We start from the raw sequence: 17055 nt of genomic DNA, 5'->3' as shown, positions 1-17055 counted from the left end.
TTTCATTGTATTTGATGTTGGTATAATTTGTGGAGGGGAAGGGAAAAAACAAATCATTTAACTAGGGATACAGGTGGACCCATTGCAACAATGAGATGTACAAGTCGTTATGGCGAAAAACGAACTTTACAACTTTGGTGAGGGGGAGAGGGAGGAGGAGGATTTGGTGGATGCTAAGGGATGGGAAGGGGAAACAAAAGAGGAGGCTACAAAGCTTGATAAGGAATGTACTCATTATCTTGCCCATGTAATTGTAACCCCTCTGTACAGTATTTTCACAAAAAAAATAATCATAGCCCAGACTAGGACAGGAGAAAATGCCAGACCCTATTTTGAAGTAACAAAAACCATAAAGGGCAGGAGCTTGGCTCAAGTGGTAGAACGGCTGTTTAGCAAGTTCAAGCCTTGGGTTCAAAGTCTATTAATTCTCCCCTATCATCTTAATCTGATGTGTAGCAAGACAAGGAAACTTTTTAGGGAGATAAAAGTAGTCCACATCTTGATTTGGATGGTGACTATTTAATAACTGTCTAGATACAGTTATTAAATTTTGTTACATTGTACACTGATGATTCATGCATTTCAAGGATGCAGATTTTACCTTAACTTTTTTTTTAAAAAGAGACATCCCGTATGGTTCTCAAAAACTCAATATAACTTTTAAATAATCCTCATACATAACTTATTCCTTGCTTTTTAAAATTCTCTGCTAAATTACAAGAGCTTTTTCTTAATAAACCAGCCTCTTCAATTAGTAGGTATAAAATCTGACACTTCTGATTATGTGGTTCAAATTTTTGCTTTAGCTTTTTTTTTCATCAAACCTTCCCATGTAGTTATGAATAATGAAAATTTCATCTGGCAAATGATTGGACTATCAACTATATACCAGTGTTCTAGGGATTTAGCATGCTGACCTCATTAGTCTTCACAGCACCCTATGATGAAAGTTCTGTTGTCAGCTCATTTCATACAGGGAAGTATTAGAAGCCCAGGGACTCAGATCATTTACCCAGAGTCCCTTGGTGTGTAAAGAATGTAGGAGCCCACCACCCTAGGAAGAACTGCTTTTGAATGTAGCCATGTTGGCTACATATTCATCCACTGACCAGTCTACTCCTCTGAAAGCTACCCTATATGTAAACAAACACAGACAGCACCAACTGTACCTAATCATAATTATGAATCCAGAAGGATTCATGTCGTCATCCTGATCCTTTCTCCCAACACTGGGAAACTAATACCCTTGGAACCACACAACTCATGGAAGTGTTTTCTGCCCCTCCACTGTGCCTTTTTTGTGAAACTGATTCAATAACTGATTTGATAGGTCTGGTTCTCACCTTTGGGTTAAATCTATGCCATATTCTAGCCTACATATAGTGCAGAAGTGCAAGCTTTCAAAGGCCTGGTGTTCCAGGGCCTTACGAGCAAGCAATGCATATGCTCAGTTTTAGAATATCTCTGCAAGCAAGTTACCTGATTCTATCCCTGTTAAAGGAACAAGCCAAACCCTGTTCTGCCTGTATCCATTCAAACAGTAAGCTGTACAAATACCCTGCAAAACTAATATAAGTTTTAAAATGAAATCCCAGAATCTAGCAAGCTGGCTTTTGTTCTGTTCTGTTTTGCTTAGTTTGGGGGATTTGTTGTTGTTTTGTTTTGGACTTTTCTCCCCATTAGATTCTGAGAACTTGAGATACATACCTCATACATGTGGAATGTTCCTTATCCTTCTTGCAGGAGTTGGCACAATAGTAGATATCACACCACAGCAGTTATTAAGCACATGGAGAACTAGGGTTTCAATCCTGAGGCACACATGTCCTTTCTCTCAAGCCACAAAATAAATCCGTGCTTTCTTAGGAGACTCAGAAGTTCATGAACTTGAGATTGTTGGCTTAGTATCCTGTAGTTACCCAACTCAGATGCTAACTAATATCCACAAGGACTTGATTTTATTTGGAGATCCACCTGAACCTCAGCAATGGCACTTTCTGTTGTTCCAATAGGAAAATCTGTTCAGACTCCTAGCTTTTGGCTGGGATAGCAGGTTTCCCTTGGGCCAAGGTAGCAGAGCAAGAATATATGAGAATGACCTTGATCTTTTGATTGAAAAAATGTATTCACTGAAATGTTCTTGCTCTTACTCAGCTCTAGTGAGGGACTGGATTCTGGCTATTAGAATACCTCATAGTGCCCTGGTGGTGGAGTCATGATTGAGAGATATGAGAGGAGCAATCAATAGAATAATCATTATTATTAATAACAGTATGGACAACAACACTAATAGAATTGATCTAGTGCAGTAATGTGTGGAATAGCAATTAATATCAGTAGTACTAACAGCAAATATTTCATGAAGTACTTATTATATCATAGTCACAGTGCCAAGTAAATAATAAGCCTGATGCCTTGCCTTCACAGTCCTTATAATAGATGGGCATTGCTACTAGTAGATTTGATAGAAAAGAAGACAAGATTTGGTAGTCCCTTTAGTGTGGACATTGTGAGCTTCTGATGCTATTCTTAGAAGCCTCGAAGGCTGTATATTGGCAAAGTGGTTTAGAAACAGGTACATTTCTAAACAGATTATTTACTTGTTTATTTTAAATTATATTTTTATTATCTTTAGCTGTACAACAAAGTTGCCATTCTACAATTTAAAACATTCAGATTTAATGTAAATGACTTCATTCAAGAATGAGTGGAATTAAATATTGTGAGTAATCACTCTAATCTGAATTCCTAAAGCTTGGAAATACCTGGTCAATTCACTTTGGTCCCACAATTAACATGCAGTCATGAGGAAAACGGCACACATTTTTTTTCTGAAGTTAAAATCATAACATTCTTAATCATACTAGAGCTTGGCAGGGGACAAAAAAAGTCACTACTCTATGAATTCTTCCATTTAATATTTGCCCTCCCCCAAATTTAGATACTAGGATTGCATATCTGTGAATTTGTCAAATAAGACTTTAAATAAGTGTATATGAATATATTAACAAAGAAAAAACTTGGTATGGAAAGCTAATATGGAAAATGTAAAAGCTAGGAAATTCTTTAAATGTAGATACATGGATAGCCATAAATATTACAGATATAAATAGATGATTACAAAGAGAAACACATACACATGTAAGAAATGAAAAGTTATGGTAGATTGTTCTAAGGAATTATTTTGGTCTTCAAGTAGCTATAAACTCTACAATTCTATTCTCTCTTCCGTGATAAGGTCTTCAGTAGAAGCAGACTAGCATGTGATGACAGCTATTCCCTATCTCTCATTCTGATGAAATCAAAAGTCTCTTTGAACACAATTTCACGGAAATTTTATTTAGCTTTATTTTTCAAAGATAAGGGTTTAAAGGATTGTTGTTGTTCAAAAATAATTGCCATCCTCTAAGCTGTAGAACATTTTAAATTTCTGGAATGAAAATTTACAGTTGCCTGTAGTGGCGTGCACCACAAAAAGATAGATAAGTAGATAGATAGATAGATAGAGAGAGAGAGATGACGGATAGATGATAGATACATACATAGAAGATGGATAACTAGCTTGATAAGTATATGGATAGATAATGGAGATAGATATTTGATATATAGATAATAATGGATAGATGATAAGTGATCCAGCTGTCGTTGCCAAATATTGTTCTTATGGCACATAATGTACTTACATGTGTTTTATGTACTTATTTTCATATCTTTTCATAGAATTCTTACCCAAATCTCTCCAATGGCAATGTCATAATGTAAATTATAGGTGAATTGTCACTGTCATGTAGATTATGAAATGGACATATACCTTCTGTGGTAATTTCAAGACATCACACTACCTGGGAAATCTGACAGACTGATTAACACCAGGAAAAAATAATACCAGGGCACATAAAAAGCAAAGGCAATTATGAAAAACCAGAATATAGTCAAGATCGTGCTTGTGGGCATATAAAATAAAAGTGCAAATGGAGAAAGTACACAAGCTACAAAATCAGATCAGTAACAAGGGAAATTTCCAAAGGAAAATCGATTTGGTTAAATTTTTTATCACATGGTTTTCTTCCATTACATGCTTTAGCCTATAAATGAATGAGGTAATATTCCACAGGGAAATTGTATGATTGACTCTATGTTTTTAATCCAAAAGGGAACACTAACATTTTAAGTATTTATAGTTCAACTTCATTCTGAAACTTAAGAAAAAAACACTTTGGCATCATCTGGGTAAGATTTATGGATTCTGAGGAAATTTGTACTAGACTTTGTCCAATTCATCAAGCCTTTAGTCCCCTAAAGATACTAATACAATATGGAATTTATGGGCTGAAGTATTTCATTTTTTGGTCAGGGGAAGAGTTAGTTCTAAAGTGAATATAATTTCAGACAATGAACATTTCTGTTTTACTTTTGCCTTGCTATTGGACTATAATTATTAGTTAATTTTAAAAGGAAATTCAGATCTTTTTAGCAATATATTAAAATTTTATCATATTAAAGAATAAACTTTATTCAGCATTTAGAAGTGTGTTTACATGTTACAGATACATAAGCCTTGGAAAAAATCATAAAATAAGGAGAAAATGAATTTTAGAATTCAGTGCAGCACCTTAAAGAATCACATTAACTTTCTTTGTTTGTACTTCTCTTCTCTTCTTATTTCTTTCAACTCTCTTCTTACTAAGTTATTTAGTCATAAATTTTTCATAGAATAGAGCAAGTAAGGCACATTTATTTAAGGTCTTAAATGTTTTCTACTGCATGCTTAGTGCCTTCGATAAATCTGCTTTTGCTGTATGACAACTAAATCTTATCCAACTGTAGTAGATGTGAACATTCTTACAGTCTTCTCTCTGGATAAATATTAAGTTTGTTTTATAAAATATTATAAATTTTAAAAAATATTAAAAGCTACCAAAAACTACATATACAATAATAATATAAAAGGCATATTATTTTTATCTTATTAACCTCTTTGCACTTCATTTATGTTTTAAGTTATGTCTTGGGTTATGCATGTGAGTTCATGTATGTAATCCTAGTTCCTCAAAAGGCAGAGATTGGGAGAATTGTAGTTTAAGCCCACTCAAGCTCAAAGTTAGTGAAATCCTAACTGAAAGAGAGAAAAAGAATTGAAAATGTGGCTCAAGTGATAGGGAAAATGCTAAACAAATGCAAGGCCCTGAGTTCAAACCTTAGTACCACCCAATAAGAAATAAATAGCTGGGCTCCAATGGCTCATACCTGTAATCCTAGCTACTCAAAAGGCTAAGATCTGAGGATCATGATTTAAAGCCAAAAAAGCCTGAACTAGAACTGTGATTCAAGTGGTAGAGTTCTAGAGTCAAGCAAAAGAAACTTAGGGCACAAGCCCTGAGTAAAAGCACCAGACCTGCACTAAATAAATAAGTAAATAAGCTGATACTTTGTAGTCTTTTAAAAATATTTTTTCTGCCTTTTTGCCCAAGGGACTTGAGTTTATGGTATGTTACTTCCTTTTATCCTTAATCCTTCTAATTGGAACCCATAACTTTAGGGTAAAGATTAAAGATATGAATTCTGTGTGTGATGGAAGAATAGCTGTTTCTAGTTATTTGCTTTTAAACATGAATGGAAGAGCAGAGACACTTCTAAAAATAGAATAGGTGTTAGGGCCTCAATCCTATTGCCTTCTGACCAGTTCTGATTATTACTCTCACTCCTCAGAGTTTTCTTGGATCCACTTTCATCTACCAATTGGAAGGAACACTCAGTCAAGCTGCAGGACTGACTGTTTCCAAAATTGATATCATGATTTAATGTATTTTCTGAGTGACTAAGATCAATTGATTTGCACTCTCTGCCCTTCAGGTAAATGGACAGAACTGTAATTACTGAAATTACTAATTTTTCTTATATTTTTTTAAGATTTCAATTCTGTGTTTGTCATGCTCATAATTTTTAGCACCTAAATCTCTTGCATGTTGTCCATGCAAACCTATAAATATGCAAACAGTACTGCATTTAATTGGTGAGTGATATTAATCTGGAAATCAAATGGTGAAAGAAGTTGAAATTAAAGCTCATCAAGACCATGCTTATTATACCTTCTGATTGAACAACTTTCAGTATAACAACATAATTCCTGTTTCCCGGATTTCTGGATTTCTAACATCCTTAGAAAGCAGCTAGAGGTGAAGTGCTTGTGCTGTACAAAAAAAAATCACTAATTTAGAATTATTGCAGCGGCAAAAAAAGAAAAGGTTAAGTAATACAGAGATAGAGAAATTTGTTCTCCAAAATGATGTGTGCAGTTCTGGCCACATCATTTAGATGATCACTTGGGATATTTTTAAATAACATTAACAACCTTGATACTGTTTTAGGATTCATTTTGTTAATATCTCTCCAGAAATGGTTTGTTCAAGTTACAACTCATCATAAAGTCATGTAAAACACAGCTATCTGAGTATTTGTCTACTGGTTAGTAGTATTTGTGAATCCACAACATTTTTGTTTTACTAAAGTTATCATCATACAAAAAATTTTAATTGGTTAGCAACCAACTAGACTCTGTAAAATTTTCATTAAACATGACCTGAAGTCTTAACATCTAAAACATCAATGAACAGAAAAGTTTTTAAGGGGAAATAAAATAAGTAAAACATTATAAGTAATAAGTAATAATAGTGGGATAATAAGTGGGAGTAATAATAGTGGGAGTAATAATAAGTAATAATAGTGGAAGTAAATATTTATGACAAAATACAGGAACTAGGTGAGGCTGACTACCTCTGTTCATTGTACTCTGGAAGGAAGGATGGATGGATGGATGGATGGATGGATTTTGGTCAGTGGATAAACTGACCAATAAAAGGAGGAAAACCAATGATGAAATAGATAAAGAAAGAGAGCAAGAGTGAATGAAGAGAGATGGAGAATGATGAAGATGGAGAAGAGATGGTGAGGATGTAGGACCAGAGGAAGAGCTGGTAGAAGGGATGAATGGAATTATTCATGTATCCAAAGCAACATTCAAAGTTTCCTTTTGACTCATGTACATATTTTTATTACACTTTTCTCCAAAACAACATTTTAAATTAATCTTTTTCCTCCAAAAATAAATGTCATATTCATAAAGCTAAGCACACACACACACACATACACACACATGCAAACCAATATAGTGTAATCACTCAACACACTTAGTAATGATGTCAGAGTTTTAAAATCAAAATACATTAAGGGCAAAAACATAGTATTATATGGCATCATGAATCTGACACTGTGATTTTACCTCAATATGATTCTTATAAAAATATAATAATGATATAAGAATAATATATTAGCATTAGTTAAGTGCTTATTACATGCCAAACAGTGTCCTGAGAAGTCTGTATGTATTAACTGTTGAGTTCTCTGAGGAACCCTATTGAGTAATTAATTGCTATTATTCATACTGAAGAGGCAAAAAGTAACTGAAGACAGAGCAAATGAGATCATTTATTATAACCTCATTTAATGTTTATAGAGAACTGGTCATTCCAATAGCTGTAACCCATTTGAATAAGCTCTAGTACTGAAGATATGACAAGAACTCAGCCTCTGCCCTCATGGGACACCAGGCTAATTCTTTAGCTGCCTTTTAAATGAATTTTTCTTCACTAGAAAGTATCAGGTTCCTTTTGGAATTCTCTGCCAGAACTCAAGACATGGAAGAAGCAGAAACAGCAGTACAAAGTTCGCAGTGTTAATTGGAGATACATTGATCAGAGGTTCAGAGTTTAGATGCTGAGGCCACCCTGTGTCTGAGCCCAGTGAGATCTAACTTAATGCCCTTATAATCTTAGCACAGTTTAGAATTTCCCTATGCTTCTGTTACTCTATACAGTAAAGGGAATGAAAATAAGGTCTCCTTTTAGGGCTGCTGACTTGATATTTACAAAGCAACACACATAAACCTGACACATTATAAGTCAATTTTTATATTGTTAACTACTCTTTAAATTTAATATTCTTTCATTATTGAGGTTCTATTATGAATGGGAAAGCTTCAGGGTTTCAAAAATTAGGTTTAGCAACAGCCATCTAAAGGATAGGTATAGGTATAAAGGATTTAGATATAGGTATAAAGGTATAGGTATAGGTATAGGTATAAAGGTATAGGTATAGGTATAAAATGGGGAATCAGCCAAGCACTGGTGGCTCACACGTGTAATTCTAGCTATTCAGCAGGCTGAGATCTGAGGATCTCAGTTTGAAGCCAGCCTAGGCACAGTCCATCAGACTCTTATCTCCAATTCACCATCAAAAAGCCAGAGTGAATGTGTGGCTCAAGTGGTAAGTGCTAGCCAAAAAAAAAAAAAAAAGCCCAGATGTAGCACCCAGGCCCTGAATAAACTAATAAAACAAACAAACAAAAAAAATAAATAAAAATAGTTCAAGCCCACCAAAAAACAAAACAAAACCAAATCTGGGGAATCATGGTTTGTTTTGCTTTATCTGACTACTCACTAGGATAGTTTTTTTTTTTAACAAAAACTTCAGTAAATTATTTAGCAAATAAGGTTAAATGGACATAAAACGTTAAACCCTGAAGGCAAAGGAGAAAAATAACAAGTAACAAAGTAACAAAGAGGTGAATTGTTACTAAGCTCAGGAGCACTGTTGTGGAACTTTGGTGCATTTTAAGGAATTGGCCAGCGATTCCAAAATACCAATCTGATGATACACTAAGATACAGTTACCTGCTACACATAATTTAAGATTTTTTAGTGCCTGGGCAATCATCAAAGATTACAGAATCTTATAATAAGAAAAACTTTAGAGATGGGTTTTATTTGGTTGGTTGCTTTGGAGTTCAATAGTTGCTAGTTTCAGAAATTAAATCTCCCCTTTTCCTAAATCTGAGAATGTATGTTAGAGGAGCAAACATCCCAGTACAGGTTGGAGAAAGATAGCTGGCCAGCCGTGGCACAGTGGAATATTTTTATATGTTGTAATTCCCCCTGTAGATGGAGATAAAACAATCTGAGGGTCATTGAGCTCCTGCCTACTATACTTTTTCTTTTTACTTACATTGCTTGTGTGTGTGTGTGTGTGTGTGTGTGTGTGCGTGCGCGCGCGCGCAAAATTGTAATTGTAAAGGTGATATACAGAGGGTCATAAGTACATGAGTACATTTCTTTTTGGATAGTGCCATCCCTTCCCTTGATTCTTTCTAGTTTTCCCCTTCTCATCCCTGCCCACAAGTTGTATAGTTCATTTTCAACATAGTGTCTAGTGAGTATGACTGCTGCATTTGTTCACCCTCTGTCCCTCCATTTCTGTGCCTTCCATTGCCCTCCCAGAGATGGATAAACTAACAAACATAACAAAAGAAAAGAAAACAAAAATAGCAATAAAGAACAGAAACCTTCTGGTCTCTGCTATGCTTTTTTTGTATTTAAATTTTTATTTTAAAGCATTGTCAATTCTCAAAAATAACAAAATGGAATAAATATATTTTCTTTGGTATATTTAGTAACCTGCAGAGTATCTCGTATTCTGTTTTTATAATTTTATTTTTTAATTGTATTTTCTTGTAAAGATGTTCTTCCTTCTGCTACACTTTTAAAGAACAATTCCGTGGGAAAGATTTCAAAAGTCTTGCACTGAGCTTATGCACACTTTCTGAATAATGTCTGTTATTACCTATCACATTTAAACTTTTCCCAGGAAAATGAGAAAGGAAGTTTCAAAATTTGTGTCAATCCAATAAAGAAAAGCAATTATGGGATTGGAAGCAAGAATCAGTTGATATGGTAGAGTGCCAGTCAATGAACAAAGCCTGAGGTACTGAGTTAAATCCCAGTACTGAGTTAAATCCCAGTACTGAGTTAAGTCCCAGTCTAGGAACAAAAAGAAAAACATGGAAAATCAAAGTTGAAGTTATTGTAGAGTACAACAATGTTTGAGATTATTTTCAAGGTATTTGTAGAATGTAAACTACTGACTTTGTTTCTTGAACCAGAACTTAAAACACAGCTTGTATCCAAGTGCTGGTAGCTCATCTTTTTAATTTTGTAGCTATCTCAGAGGCTGAGATCTAGGGATCTGGTTGAAAGCCAGACTGGAAAGAAAATTCCAGGAGATCTTTATCTCTACTTCATCAAAAACCTGAAAGTGGAAGTATGGCTAATATGGTAGAATGCTAACCTTGAGTGAAAAAACTATGGGACAATGCCGAGGCCCCGAGTTCAAACCCTGGTCTAGGCACAAACAAAAATGTGCATTTATTATTTTTTTACTAACTTACAGTATGGAGTTTTCATTGTCCCAATAAACTCTCCCATTGATCATATGGCTAGCAAGAGTCAAAAGAGAAATACAAAACAAAAGGCAAAAAAAAAATTCATGGTTTCTATATTAGAAGCATAAATCTCCCTGCATGAGAGAATTCAAACATAAAAGTTTGCATATGAAGGTTCTGACACCGGGGATGTTTCTCAGCCTCCACAGATGACAGCGCAGCTGAGAAGAAAAGCGGAAGCCTCCATGCCGGCCTCATCGTTGGTGTCCTCATCCTGGTGCTCATTGTAGCCGCAGCCATCCTGGTGACAGTGTACATGTACCACCATCCCACGTCCGCAGCCAGCATCTTCTTCATTGAGGTGAGTGCCCAGGACAGCCTGGGAAAGGCAGCTCGTGGCTGAACTGCCTCTGAGCAAACATGACCTGCATGCAATATGTAGCCCATGACCTAGGCCGTGTTGAGCTGGTCGGTCTCACACACTTCGCTTGCACGCACAGATGGCTAGATTACTTGCACAGGATGAGTTCAGTCCCCTTATCTCTGAAGCTTGGAAAGAAACAAGCTATCTGCTTTATGCAGAGCTAACAGAAAATGGAAACCATACTTTTTTTTTCTTTCTTTTTATCGGATAATGCTAAGTGTGTTAACCAGCTGTTCCTTTTCCTTGGAGGGAAATTCAGCACTTCCCAGGGACAGAAGGATATGATTTAAATCAATTTAGATTTATTTTTAATTTAATTTGTTGTTTAAATGAATTTATAAATCAATTGAATGCATACTAAATTGAGGGTTGACTGTGTACATGATATGATATAATGGGTGTGTTCTCAAAATCTTCACAGAATATACAGGGGGAGGGGAGAATGTGATTTTCACTACAAAATAAGAGCCAAAAATAAGATGGCAGGCATTGTTACCATTCAGCACACAGTATAATTGTACGTGTATTATAATAAATACACAGACTCTTTTACATATACTCAGAGACAGCACCATGTTTACCTGGTGCTGTGTTTTCATGGGCAGAATATTGATTTGGGACCAATGCCAGATAGGAGGCTAGACATAGGGACCAGAGCAAGCTAAATGTCTAGCTGGTTGGAACTGGGGAAACCTAGACTGAAAAAAATCCCTGTAACCAAGCCCCAACACCTTCCTCCCTCTCTTCTTCTCTGCAGCTCTATCCATAATAATACACACATAGCTTTCTCCAACATTGACCTTTCTGGTTTGCATTAGTGGTGAGTTGGTGTATGATTTATCCTTCTCTCCAAGACTCATAAGGTCCTTGAAATCTGGATTAAATATCCTAAGTTTCTTTTAAAAAAATAGAAACTCCATCGATACTTTCTGAGGGCATTTCAAACATGCAATGGGATTTTGTTTAAGATGTATTTCAAAAATGGCCGGGCGCTGGTGGCTCACGCCTGTAATCCTAGCTACTCAGGAGGCTGAGATCTGAGGATCGCGGTTCAAAGCCAGCCCGGGCAGGAGAGACCGTGAGACTCCTATCTCCAATAAACCACCAGAAAACTGGAAGTGGCGCTGTAGCTCAAGTGGTAAAGCACTCGCCTTGAGCTGAAGAGCTGAGGGACAGCGCCCAGGCCCAGAGTTCAAGTCCCACGACCGACAAAAAAAAAAAAAAAAAAAAATGGCATCTTCATTTAACATCATAGTCTCAGGCCTTGCGGTATCCAAAAGCCTCTATTAAATTTTGTCATGGGCAAGACTTTCAAAGAAGAAAGTGAGCATCTCACCAGGGTTGTGAATGTGTTCGTCAAACAGCTGATAAGTGACAAGCTGCAAGTCTCAATGGCCAGCCAGGCATCAGGCTGTTGCTGTTGGTGCTGTGAGTCCTGGGATGTCGAGTTGATTTCCTGACACTGTGACAAAGGACATTGGGAATTAACTGATCATGCTGGTATTAGTAGCAAATAACATAGTGCACTTTGCCTAATCTACATTGTGTACCTAGCTAAATCTAGTTCACAGAAATTTTTACCACAACAAAACCAGTCTGGAAAAAGAGCAGACATATTTTATCTTTTACATTGCCTTTTGGAATCCGTCCCTTTGCTTTAACGATCAAAGCATGGATGTAAGTCCACCTGTGTGTGGAATGTGTTGGTGTGTGTTTGCATACAGTGTATTTATGGAATAATAGAGTGGGGTGATATCTTAGTGACAATTTATTACCATCTCCTGGTAGCAGAGAGACTGGGGCTCAGAGGAGTAAAACGACTTATCCAAGATCAACCCACCATAGTTGTAGAAATCTAGAATTATGTGTGTATGAGTATTCTACATGTAACTGCAGTAGCATCATTCTGCAGGCTCTTTGTCTTCTTCCTCTGTGCTTTTCACCCATCCCTTGAGTCAATTGCTTGAAGATGTTAAATCACTCCCTCTGTGACACTCTGCTATGGTTACCCATCTCACAGTGGCTGGGTTGTAGCTGAATTATGAAAGGTGATAAGTACTATTGTTAAATCTAATGAATGTTGGTACTCCAAAACCAACAAGCAAAACAACCCAGACCTACAATGACTATACAGACTAGTAGGAGTCAGAGCTTGGAATTTTCTTAAGGACTAATTAGATTAGAATCATAGGCATGCAAATATGGAGATTGAATACAGCCATATTGTTTACATTGCATTTATATTCATGTTGCACGGCGGTCTACTTTTTTTAAATGAAATTGATGTGTTTTTTCACTGTGAAAGTGACACTGTTGATTACAGAAAATTAGGACAAGGCTGAAATGCAAAAGGAAAAGTCATTCCAAATACTGGTGAATGCAGAAATAATAACTCTTCATATTTTAGTGAGTTTTCTTTGAGGACTCATATGCATAATTTCATGTTTGTCCATTTTATATCACTGTGATTTCACCTCAATGCAAATTGATGTTGGCTTTTTTTAATGCCCTCTTCCTGCTCAATTAGGAACTCTTTGTAAACTTGACTTAAATGGCTATAAACTATCTTATTCATTATTCATTCAATAACTCTACACTGATTGCACCATCTGCTGACAAGGGGGTAATTCAGAAAACAGAAGGGCCTAATGAGTGTCCAGAAATTTAAAAAACAAACAAACCAAAAAAAACCCACTGTTTTCCACCTGAGATTGTGTGTTAGGTATCCTTTATGACTACACCAAGTTACCAAAGGTCTAGTAGCTTCAAACAACGCATATGATCTTATCCAGGCAATGTGTCAACAGGGCTAATTCCTTCAGGGAATTCCAGGAAAGAATTATTTCCTTGCCACCATTACTTTCTAAAGGTTACCTAAATTCCTTGGCTTGTGGTCTCTCCTTACATCACTTTAAGTCTGTTTCTGCCATCTCATTTTCTTCTGCTACCTCAAACAGCCCTGCCTCCTTCCTATAAGGCCCTTGTGCCAACACTGAATAGCCTAGGATACTTTCTATATGCCAAAGTCTGCACACTTCCTTCTGCCATATAAGGTAACATGGATAGGATTTTGAGTTTATTGACACATGGGTGTCTTTGGGGAATAAATATTCATATGATGTGATGCACATATAATGTAAGATACATCACATATAATCAATTAGCTGCTGATGCATTCTTATATTTGATTGTGGAAAAACATTCTACTTTTTCACTAAGTTATCCACCTTTAATGAGGTCACAAGGTGACCTAAGTGTATCTTGTATAGGTCATAGTCAAATCCACATCGCAATAAACACCTGCATAAACTCATTCCTGTATTTGACTGAACATATATTGTGAAGGAATTTAATGACTCATAGGCAGGTACCAGAACTCAGACCACCAATCTTCTATCATAGTCATCTCTTCCCAAAAATGTGCTCTTTCCCATTTCTTCCTATTATAATTGGCCTTATTATGGACCTATTCATGATAATAGCTAACATTTATAAAATCTACTCTAGAGGTGATTTCCACTTATTCCCTCATTGAACCCTTGTGAACATATTATGAAATATTAGCATTGTCTTCATCATAGATGAGGAGACAGAGATACAGACCTAAAGAAATCTGCTCAGCATTATGAATCGGCTGCTTTCACTGCACACTCAAACTATGAGCCCAGGATACAACTCTGATGACCAGCCTTAACCACCATGTTAGATTCCTTCACGCTGTAGTAAGCGTTTTTCTTCATAAGCTGCAAGTAGAAATGTGGGATGACATGCATGCAACAATATGGATTATGTCCTACTTTGAGATCCCTAAAAATGGAATCCAAGAGAAGAAACAGATTAAAGACATTTAGTAGATAATGCCGAAATCACTGCCCAAAGATATTCATGTTTACACGAAGCTATTGTTTTTACTATCTGAGAAACAATAATACTACCAGAAGCTATTATCTGCATATTTTCTCCGAACAAAAAATATATTTTATACATATTGTGAACACAGGCACTTTTCGAATAAAATATTTCCATGGGCTCTGGCTTTTAAATTTCTAGTTTGTGACCAGTAAATAAGGTTATGAAGAAAACTTTCACCCCATAAACTGTTAAAAAGTGAATTGACTCTTTATGTCCCAAGTGAGTCTTCTTATACAAGGTCAAGAATCAAAGTTCCAATCTCCTAGGGAGGTATCTAATCTCCATTCCTTCTTACAGAATAGTCTGTTTTTCATAAATTTGTCTCTTGGAATTCCCTGTCATTCTCTGCCAGTCTTGGACTTGGCATTTCTTTAAATACTTTTTCTTGGTTAGAAGGTCAAAGAAAATTAAAAATTTTTAAATAGAACTGAAAATTCAACAATTGTCGGTGAGTCATCAACCATCTGCACTGACTTCATGAACAGCCTGCATTTGCATTTATCTTTCTTGCTTTTTCAAAAAAGATATGGGCACTGTGGCTCATGCCTATAATTCTAGATACTCACGTGGCTGAGGATCAAAGTTCTAAGCCAGCCCAGAAGGAAAGTCTGTGAGATTCTTATCTCCAGTAAACCACCCAAAAAGCCAGAAGTAGAGCTATGGCTCGAATGCTACTGTACTGACAGAAACCAACAGCCCAACAGATAAAGATACATGACTCTGACAAAAATCTACCATATTACACAAGAAAATGTATACTTCCTTTATTTTTTTAAAAAACGTGTGTGATGGTCTATTTTCTTAAATATTAATTTCTCTGAATGAGAAAACAAGTTGTCTCACAACTCTTAAATCATGCATTCCAGTTTAAATCATGCATACCAGTTTAAATAATGCATACCAGTTTAAAGGTAAAGCTGCAAGGAGGTTTTCACAGTAATGACTGAACACAAATGTTTCAATGCAAATCATCGTTCATATCATGGCTCAAATGTATTAAGCATTTCTTGAGAGGGGCAAAGTAAATGCCTTTATTGTATGTACCCATATTTTCTCCTAGAAAACTACAGAGCTTATATCACAGCTAGAATAAATAAATGAAGATTTTTATTTTTAAAAAAAGCCTTCAGCATACATTCAACAACCTAAGGGCTTCTTAACATTTCCAAGCAAAATCTATGATTTCCCTATGCAGTATATTTCCTTGAGAGTTGTGTCTTATCTTAACAACAACAACAACAACTATAGACTTATAGACAACTTTGTATCATTCTTGTGAGAATTTTGCAGCATTCTACTCTGTAATATAGACACATGTGGTTGATGTAAAAAATAACTACATACACCTTCCACTAATATTCACATTCCCAAAGGGGATTCTTATCTCTCTTGTTACTTTGCATAGCCTTGGTTCTCTAGCTGTGTGGTTTGAGATACTGTAAATTTACGATCAATTCAAACCCACAGAAACCTTGGCTCCTAGAATCTCACTGGGTAACTTAAGACTGAGGATGGGGAAGCAGTGTGCTTGGGTGTTTTGCCATCTGTCTACCCAGATGAGACTCTCTCTCTGGAACCACAGCCACAGGATGGCAGGGACCGTCTGAGCTGTTTGCCACGGGGAGAGAAGAACTCTGATCCCAAGGGCTATTTGTGGATAACCAGGGCTCATAAAGACTGACACCTATGGCTCTTCACTTTTCTTGTGGGACAATAGGAAAGAAACCAGAGAAAGAAGTCAGGCAAGGATTCTGGAAACACTGCTTGGGAGAAGAATGCATTTATTAAAAGTTTGGTCTCTTACTGCACAGCTGCTGGATAAATAAAAAATGGAAGTATGGAAGACATGGTCCACTGACTGACCTATAGAGTAAATAAAGATATCATTTCATAAGAACCTCACATCTTTTTTTTTTTAATCTTGAAGTCACACATTCTGGCTTTTGCTTTTGAGGTATTTCTTGAGCTTCTTTCAATCTTCAAGAAAACCCAAGGGGAAGAAACGAATACATGGAAAGTAAATGTTTCTTATTTCTCTTCTTAGAGCAGGCAAAAAGAAAATCTTCTGTGACAAGAAGGAAAGGTTAGGAAGAATCTAAGTGAAATGATTTGATTCCCCCCCCCCACTAAAAAAGCTGTGTTATTAGAGCTTCCAGAGTTATTGAAAAATTAAGAGAAATAGGTGAAAAGGGCTACCTTAAAAAGAGGGACTCTGTATTTTCTTTCCTTATTTTCTCCTCCAAGAGGCTAGATTTTTTTTTCTCCTGCACTGAAGATTAAATGCTGAGCCTCATGCTTGCTAAACAAGTGCTTTACCTCTTTGAGTCTTTTTACTTTACTGTTCTTTCTTTTATTATTAATAAGTTTTTTATTGTGAAAATACTGTACAGAGGGGTTACAATTACATGAGCAAGGTAATGAGTACATTTCTTATCAAGCATTGTTG

General features: G+C 36.0%; 1 protein-coding gene across 1 annotated transcript in view; it reads left to right on the top strand.

Moving 5' to 3' along the window:
* Plxdc2 (plexin domain containing 2) overlaps positions 1-17055 on the top strand; it is a 394422-nt gene that overhangs the window by 360501 nt on the left and 16866 nt on the right. The window contains exon 13 of the mRNA XM_013014718.1: positions 10474-10634. Within this exon, the coding sequence (XP_012870172.1) occupies positions 10474-10634 (161 nt within the window). The remainder of the gene's footprint in view (positions 1-10473; positions 10635-17055) is intronic.

The sequence above is a fragment of the Dipodomys ordii genome, unplaced genomic scaffold, assembly GCF_000151885.1.
Source record: "Dipodomys ordii isolate 6190 unplaced genomic scaffold, Dord_2.0 Scaffold24, whole genome shotgun sequence".
Classification (NCBI taxonomy): domain Eukaryota; kingdom Metazoa; phylum Chordata; class Mammalia; order Rodentia; family Heteromyidae; genus Dipodomys; species Dipodomys ordii.
Note: the sequence above shows the minus strand (reverse complement) of the source record. Positions and strands in the feature narration are given on the sequence as shown.